The sequence below is a fragment of the Gymnoscopelus braueri genome, assembly GCF_963280865.1.
Source record: "Gymnoscopelus braueri genome assembly, chromosome: 18".
In the NCBI taxonomy this organism is placed as follows: domain Eukaryota; kingdom Metazoa; phylum Chordata; class Actinopteri; order Myctophiformes; family Myctophidae; genus Gymnoscopelus; species Gymnoscopelus braueri.
The window spans coordinates 17,025,230-17,034,652 of record NC_137618.1 but is presented as its reverse complement, the minus strand read 5'-3'; the positions used below and the strand labels follow the sequence as shown (position 1 = coordinate 17,034,652).

Sequence of the window (9,423 nt, the reverse complement as noted above, 5' to 3'; positions counted from 1 at the left end):
GATCCTGAGGAACCAGAGGCAGAGCAACAGCTTCCAAGCTGAGCACTTCCAGTCCTTCACAGCACAATCCTCAGTGTTGCATTATCCACTTGTAATTCCGAGAGGGTACAAATGGAACCAAATGCGACCCGTGAGGGTTCATGAAGTCCTCTCAGAGTTAAATGAAGACTTTACTTTTTACTGTGTTCTCGCCTGCCTCTTCGTTTCATCTTTTTTTCCGGTGGATGGTTTTGCTGAGTACACATAGCACTTTATCAGTGGCTTCATGCTTCATGTGTTTTCATTCACGCCTGGGAGCTACTCGGTAGAACTGCAGTCCTCCACTGTCAAGTAGCTGAGGAGTTCCGCCACAGCCCTCAGAGGTCATGGGGCCATTTGTTTATTTTGCCTACACAGCAAAATCTTACCTCAGAAGAGTGTACAAATGTTTAATGTCAAAGTGTAATTTTGACGTCTGCAGGTGATACTGTATCTCAGGGAAACTAATCAGAATTCTGCATTGATCAATACATCAATATTTGATGAACGCTCTACCTTAAACAAAAGAATCATACCTAACCTCAACCACAATAACTGTCCAAACCTTCACCAAAAGAACCGTGCCTAACCCTAACCAAAAGAACTGTGCCTATCCTTAACCAAAATAACCATGCATAACTTTAACCAAAAGAACCTTACCTAACCTCAACCAAAATAACTTGTAACAAATAGAACCCTGCCTAACCTCAACCAAAATAACTGTGCCTAATAATATTGTGCCTAAATAATATAATATAGTAACAGTAACAATGTGAGCATGTCGGATATTTTAACTTCAAATATAAAATACTGATACCTCCATTTTGGTGTTATATTTACTATTTACTGTATACAGTGGCGTAACGCAGAATCGCGGGGCCTCCCCGCGGGAGTTTCACACGCGTGCACAACCTTCGCGAATGTTGGGTCTAATTCGGGTCTAATTCGGTTCTATTTGACCAATATAAATCAACTTTTTTCTTTTTTTTTGCTGTAAAAATATTTGTATCAGCGCAGGCGGGGCCCCCCCTGCTGGTGGCCCCCCCGCACCGCATCACTTGCTACCCCTCCGTTACGCCGCTGACTGTATAAGATTATTCCAACATTGCATGGTACAGTATACAGTATATCTGTCATTCATGCATGGGCAGGCCTGGTTAAAATGAATGATCGTGTTTGATAAAATACCACAAAGAGAAATGCCACCGGAAATAAACAGTGACTCGCCGAGGATGGCTGTCGAGAGATGATTGGAAATCAAAATGAATGTATTTATGTCGTTGATGAAAAGAAGGCATGCAGTATATCATCGCTGTCGGGCCGAAACCTTGTATGTCCAAAAAATATATATATCTTTCAGGAAATGGAAAAAAGAACCTGTGTTCCACTGGATCCACTGTTATTATTTAGTCACAAGCTCTTGTTCAAACTTTTCAATGGTTCAATATTTATAAAACACAGAGATACACTTAACCACTTTCACTTGTACTTTCAAAATCCTTTAAATATTGCGAAAATGGCAGATCTACAAGCTCACAATGCATCGTGACGTGTTGTGTACAAGCAACACCCTTGTACAACGAAGTAGGGCATTCATTTATGAAATTTACATCTCAGAGGCAAATATTGTACTTTTACTGCACTACAATTTTTTGAAAACTTGACTTACTTGTTACTTGTAGATTTTGATTATTATTACAAAATATACATTAACCACTTCAGCCCTATACTGTACATTTTGGCCATTTGAAAATAGCCGATCTACAAGCTCACAATGCGTCGCGATGAGACGCATTTTGAGCTTGTAGATTGTCCATTTTCAAAAGATTTTCATACATTTTAAACATTCTGCATAAGGAGTACTTTCTACTTTTGGTACTTTAAGTACATTTTGATACCAATACTTTTGTACTTTTACTCAAGTAAAATTTTGAATTGCGGACTACTTTTAACAGAGTACTTCTACATTACAGTATTGATACTTTTACTTACCCCTTGAGTAAAAGTTTCTAAAATAGATAAAATATTTTAGGTGTTCAAACTTGGTCTCCCAAAGTTTAACTACGCATATAGGCTACTGTGTATAACCCCAAGTCTGCAAATACGACTGCGCACATCACCGGGCATGGACTAGTATTACTTAATTACTACTATGTAAAGAACTTTTCCACATGCATGCCGACGTCTGGGTCTCTCGTGGACGGAATGGCAAATTCTAAAAGCACATTGTCATAGGCAAATGGAGCCAGCCGGGGATAAACTTCAAAGAGCTGCTGAAAATGTGGACTTGATTGAATTTTTGTTTTTGCCAAGGCTTTTTTGCTCCTGTTAATTAAAAGCTCACAGTTCTCCTCATATCTCATTTATACACGTTTCTTGAGGATGTGGACTGGAGAATATGATGCAATGAATGTGCCATTGTAAATTCCTCATCATGTCATAAGCAGCTTGCGCAAACAGATTTGTAGGCTAACTGCCCGTGTGCAGGAATTCATCATTGACACACAGACATGCACACAGGCTATATATTCCACTTTGTTGATCACACACACGCACTAACGCGCGCACACACACACACACACACACACACACACACACACACACACACACACACACACACACACACACACACACACACACACACACACACACACACACACACACACACACGCACCCCTAATCCTAGCCCTGACCCCAACCTGAATCTTTTGTAATCTAAGCTGAAGCTCTGAAAATCTTTGTTAACCATGAAGACGACATTTCTCTTTTGTGGTCCAGGAAAATGGACAAGGTTCATTTATCAAGTTCTACTATTGCCCCCCCCCGGCCCAGGTAGGAACTAAATGGACCTCAAACATGACAGCAGCAAATAATAAAACGATAATAACAATAAAGGTCTAAAAAAGGTAGAAAATAAAGGTCTCCATATTTGCAGGCATTTTCTCCCACTCCCAGTTCTTATCCTTTACAAACATCTGTTTCCTGAAGTCCCCCTCTATAACCATGTCCATTACTTTTTCCGAAGGACATCTTTGTTTCTACATTCATTCTTGGAGATCAAGTGAAGTATACAGCAGCAATTCCAAATCTGGGGCCCACTGGTGGTCCATGATGATATTGCAAGTGGGCCCCCAAATAACTGGCAAAACACTAGACTTCATTGATAACATAACATTAATCTAAAAAATGATAATATGATCATTATAAAAAATAGCAATAAAAAAGTCATGGTATTTTGTTTTTAAAACCTTGTAAATTTGTTTTCATTGTGATACTGATAAATAGGAACTGAAAGTATACTATGTTAGTTCCACTGATCCAAGCCAGAACACAATCGATATGACCCACCCGTCAGATCTGTGGGCCGCAAACACTTTCAAGTGTGCCCTGATCCAGTAAAGGTTGGGAACCGCAAATATGTACAGCTCTCCATTGTAGGCAAAGGTCGAATGGTCTCTGTCAAGTTGTCATTGTCCTCATCTTCATCCTGTAGGCTACCAAATACAAGCATCTGTGTCAGTGATATACTAATGAAGCAGGTGCCTCTGGCATTAATCAAAGAAAGACCATTGTGGTGGTGTCCAATTTGTAGATGTCATTAGTGTCATCCCGTCAGCCTGTTGAAGCTTCCAAAGATAATACATGGCCTTCCCAGAGACGGAGGCATAGTGGCCACACCTTGGCTCTGGAACACTGCCAGAAGGATGGCCCCTCAAGGGTCTTCTCTTCTTCCAGTTGCCACTATGGGCAACTTCATCCAGTGCAAAGACTGTTTTGAAGAGGCGCACATCAATATAGCATGTCCCCACTGCCACAGCAGCATGATGGGTAATCTTTGCTCCACAGCATATCACAAACTAGGCCCGGAGTAGATAAATTGGCCAATTCAATTCCAATTCTTGGAGCCAATCAGGGAAGCCATTGCCAGTCTATAGCTTGTGGTTAGATCACCATTCTGTGGAACAAAGTTACACTGCACTAATGTGCTAAATGAACACTTCGAGAGGAGTTGTTAATAGTTGGTGGTGTTCTCTCCTTTCTTGATTAGACCACACACATCTTCAACTATTGTGTATGCAAACTAACATACATTATTTTAGAGTTGCTGTGGCACAGTGTGAAAATAGACAACTCTCGAATTCCATCTATTATTGTAGTTATCACTATGATGAAGAGTAGTAGTTCGCACAACAGACTCAAATGTTAGCATGTCTTCAAAAACAAAAAGAAAAAAAAAGTGAGCTTAAACTTGCCATTGTGTGTGTGAGACAGCCTTAGTCATGGGCAGTGTTTCAAACGATAACCATAGTCAATGTTGGTTGAGGGGCTTAAATCCCTGTAAAACAAAAACATTAAAACCTACAGTATATAGGCCTGATAGTCAGTACAGTATATGTCTCAGGAGCACTCCATATGAATCCAGTAGTCACAGCATTATTGCATCACACATGGGCTGAGTAATCACCAAAGCTCACCATTGGTGACTGACGTTTAACCGTGCTGGGGCTCTGAATATATCAGTCAATTTAAAACATTTCACCTCCTTCCTCTTCAAGCCCATTGATAATAAACGTTACTACTTGGCAAAATTGAATTGATGCTCTGATGGATGGCATACACCTTCCTCTTAAAAAAAGAACGTTGATTACTGATGTTTTGACCAAGTGCTATTTGTGACAAGTGTCTATTTTCTGACAGGAGGGGGGGTAGTTCTCACCTCTACTCGGCCACCGCTCAATGCAACTTAAAATAATAATAATAATAATGATAAATAAATATAAAGATATATAACTCTTTCATGGCCTGTCATGTTTACTGATGTGGCCTGCAGTCATAGCATGTCTAAAACAAAACAAACCCCGATTCTCCTTATGGCCAGTCTGGGCCTGCCTGGGTGGAGTTCAGTTTCCTGTATGATGCTGCTTCCTGGTAGGTATCACTTAGCACATTCCTTTGCTTTCTTTACCATCTGAAGGGAGCCTTTGTCAGGTCTTTCCGTTTCTTCTGTTCCGTTTGCCTGCACCTTGTTCGCCGCTGTTGTCATCTCTTTTTCTTTTTTTCCTCTTGCTTCTGGTAGTCATGGCTGCCAGTTCCCACCTGATGTCATGCGGGAGTCCCGACTGCTTCAAACTGTGGCGAATAACCGCTAGCTTGCATAACGTCCTAAGATTAGGACTTAAGTCTAAGATGTACAGTTCATCGGGTGTGTATCTGTATCCTCCAAAGAGGATGATACGGTCTCCTACCATGCACATCCAACAGCACATCCTTGCTATCAAACACGGGCCTTTTCCCTTGGGCTCGAGCTCTTTCCAGGAGAAGGTCTCTGGATTGAATTTCCACAGGTCATTGAAGGAGAGGCGTTTAGGAAAGTTGGCACCACCAAATATGTACAGCTCTCCATTGTAGGCAAAGGCTGAATGACCCCTGCGTCTTTCTGGAAGAAGTTTTGTAGAAGGCGTGCTCAGCCAGCAGTCGGTTTCCGTGTCAAAAACTCTAATGCTGTTGTAGTTGATCTCATCCTGGTTCCCTCTGCCCCCAAAGACAAACATTTTTGTCCCTATGATGGTTGCAGAGTGACACGCTGAAAGGTGCGTCGGAGTGCCTCTGGTGTTAATTAAAGACCAGGCCATTGTTTTCAGCTTGTAGATGTCATTAGTGTATCCGGTCTTCATGCTGTATCCTCCAAAGATATACATGACATCCCCCAAGACACAGGCTGAGTGGCCGGCCCGCCCCCCTGGAACGGTCCCAGAAATCTTCGGCTTGAACCATCTGTGGGTGGCAACATCAAATTCATAAAGCACATTGCAGTTGTTACCCGAGATGGTAACCCAATTGGCATCCTCCTCTATCTTAAAATCCACTATTCCCCCCCAGACGTAGACGATATCTTCAATCAGCACGGCTGTGTGGCACATGCGCGTGGAGGCAACCTCAAGGGGAGGTTCTCCTATTGCATTTGTCACTGGGGGCAATGTTGTCCAGCTCAAAGACACAGTGTTGAAGACATGCACGTCAATCTGATCCATGTACTTATAGCTCTTCTCGTAACAGTACCCTCCAAATGAGTACACCTTATGCCCCACTGCCACAGCAGCATGATAAGCTCTCCTTTGTCCTTTCAGATGCACTGTCCAGCGCAACATTTCAGACTCTTCAATCAATCTGGACTCACCTATACGTACGTGCTTTGTAAATGAATGACATACTATTGTGCACTACCAGTTATATTGACGCTACGATGCAGCAGCTCACACGTATCACCGGAGCTTGGCCAATCCACGGAGCCGATGGGTTGGGTTGGCCAATCAGACAAGCCGATGCTTGTTGATCTGCCTGATATGGAAAATTCACGCTGGGCGAGGATAACTGTCTAACCAGAAGTAGCCTACCGAAGGACCACCCAAGGAAGTTGTGTTAATGCTTTACAGAGCTTTTAAATCCGCATTGTGAATGGGAAGGGCATAACAGTGTCCTATAGACACGCTCTGCATTAGGTCGTTACCAGGCTTTTCGCCTCAGATGAGAAAAGGCTGGGAACCAGGCTATGGCAAATTGAACATTAGAGCAACCCCAGCCCAAGCAGGCTCTGGCATTCCCGCTGTCTGCTCAGATAGTCTGGCTGTATATGCCTCATGCAGGATCCTTTATATTAGGGGAAGGTATTTCATTGTAGGTTTTATTATACCCTGGCGGGTCCATACCATTTACCATTGAGGACAACTTTACTGACTTGCATGGTCAAGCACGGTAGCACTTTATTATGGTGTGGCTCTGGGAGACACACCGTCTACAAATGGATCAGTGAGTCTTGTGAGTTTGTCTGATAGGGCTGAAAATGAGAACGGAGCCAGATCAGCTAGTTCCGGCCCATAGCCTTGTGGAACGCATATCCCATAGCCTGGAGGGACGATTGCTCTGCAATTACTAAATCACAAAAATAGTTGTTGTTTGATTAAAAGAAAAGAATACAAGTGAATACAAGGGAATACAAGTCCTTCACCTGCTGGCAGCATGCACAAGAAATATGACACTAGTCAGCTTAGTAGTTTGTGAAATTAGCTGCAGAGAAACACAAACGCATGCCCGCGCACTCTCTCACACACACACACACACACACACACACACACACACACACACACACACACACACACACAATCTCATGGCAGAGATAAAAAAAGGATACTGAAAAAAGAAAAGACAAATTTTAAAGTCACAGGTAATGGCCAACCAGCCAGCAGGATCGGTATTAATACTGTAGCTGCATGCAAATTGTATCAGATATTTATGTTCATGACAGAAATACCACTTTGAAAATGGAAAAGCTGCCAAGGCAATTAATTTTACAAAGCATATTTATTGCCTAAAAAAAAGCCCTCCCACAGAAATAATCAGAAATGCAAACAAACTAGCACTCACTCACTCACTCACTCACTTCTGCTCATTAAAAGTTTTCAGGATGTATGTTGTGTTTTCCACTTCGGGGGTGAAGTGAAGGGAATGCAACACCTCGAGGGAAATATTTCAATCTATGGTATGGTAGGGCCTTGCATGTCTAGAGCATTTTGGCAGGCAGCACATCATGACAATCGTACCTTTGCAATCTCCATACCTTAGCAGGCCAAACCTGCTCCACTCCCTGCCATTAACGCTCATGTGAGGGTTTGTGAAACCTCCAGGAGTGGAGCTGCGGAGGCAGTCATGTATCAGCCAGGCACTGGAGTGATGCGTAGTGCAGTGACTCAATTAAGAGAGGTCTGACAGTGAACTTCAGCTGAGGGATCATTTTCAGATTCGCTCCCTCTTTAATCGGCACCAGTGGCAGTGCTGTGTGTGTGTACCTGTGTGTGTGTGGGGGGGGGGGGGGGGGTCGCGACTCGTTACTCAAAAAAACGGAGGGAAGTGTCAGGGGCGGTAATGAGATTCTCAGCATTCTGTTACTCATACACACCAACTACATTAAATAACATGGAGTGAGGATGAGAATGAGGTGTGTGTGTGTGTGTGTGTGGTTGTGGGCGGGCGGGCGGGCGGGCGGGCGGGCGCAGGGAGGGTTGTAGGGCGGGCGGGCGGGCGCAGGGGTAAAGCTCCTGCCCAAGAACGGTGAGACTTGGGTTTGAATCCGAGCACTCCAACTCACACAATAGGGCGTGTTTGCAGGTGGGAAGCTGGCAAGGGACAGCGTTCTCGGTCGTTCAACTAGTGATTGATGCCTACAGTGTGTACTATTCAGCAGGGAGCGGAACTGGGAGGGATCGCGTGTTCCTCAGCATGCGTATATGTCCTACCGGTGAAACTCCTCACTGTCTGGTGAAAAGAAATGGCTGGCAACTGTGTATCGAATGAGATTCGTTTTTCTGCACCCTCCGCAGAACAACGAGTAAGGGTTAGCAGTGACAGTAGGGGCGGCATAGCTGAATGGTTTGAGAGCCCTCCTAGGAAGCAGGAGTCCCATGCAGTTGTCCCAGGTTCGATTCCAGGCCTGGCCGCAATGTGCCAACAATGTGACTTGAGCAAGACACTTAACCCCTAACTGCTTCATGCCCCTCTGTGGGCAGCGATCAGCTGGGTTGAGCTGAAACGAATTTCCCCTGCAGGAGTAACTAGGTCAATATTATTATTATTATTAGGGACAATAAACAGAAAAAAATATTCAAGACAGTTTATTTGTCACTCACTCATACAGGTACAAGCAGTGAAATGTTGGTGTGGCATGTTCAGCAACAATGTGCTAGCAACAACAATACAATAAGATAATAGTGATAACACTGGATGTAACATATGAAGAATAATGGTCTTTTAAAGATAAAAGATGAAAGATAAAAATGTTGTTAGTATATCAACCTTTTCTCCAGGGACTTCCGGCTAGACTTCTGGCTAAATTGTATGTACAGGCTTGCAAGCCAATATTTAAAATGTACATACTTCTCTTTCTTAGTATTGCTTCTATTCTTTGTTATTTTTGTCTCCGCCAGGCCGAAAGGCATGGCAAGAGAGTATGTTTTGCACCCTGTCCGTCCGTCCGTGTCCGTGTGTGTGTCCGTCTGGGAACAGCTAATCTCCGGCACCTTGGCATGATCGCAGTGAAACTGTGCACACACACTCCCTGAATGCCTGAGCAGAACCTCTGTCCTGCATTTTTCACATGGGCCTGTTATAGCGCTACCAGAAGGCTGCTTTTTGCAAAACAATTTTTTTGACAGTACTCCTATAGATTTTGTCCAAACATCATGCAAATCGGTACACAGTATCTCACAAAACCGGTCTTTCAGATTTCTCATATTTCATCCTGATTGGTTAAGAATGGCTTCCAAAGTTTGCAGGACTGCTCCGTTTTGAACCAAATGCCTCAAATCATGAAGACAGCGTGCGATTTCTTTGAATTTTTGCACGCACATTCTC

At 43.4% G+C, this 9,423-nt stretch overlaps 1 protein-coding gene across 1 annotated transcript; it reads right to left on the bottom strand.

The window, feature by feature from the left end:
- Positions 1-5,003: 5,003 nt before the first annotated feature.
- Positions 5,004-6,167, bottom strand: LOC308106274 (kelch domain-containing protein 3-like; the record flags this gene model as incomplete). Its single annotated transcript, XM_080457326.1, has 1 exon — positions 5,004-6,167. The coding sequence occupies one exon, from the start codon at positions 6,165-6,167 to the stop codon at positions 5,004-5,006; it is 1,164 nt and encodes a 387-aa protein (XP_080313452.1).
- Between the last annotated feature and the right edge of the window lie 3,256 nt (positions 6,168-9,423).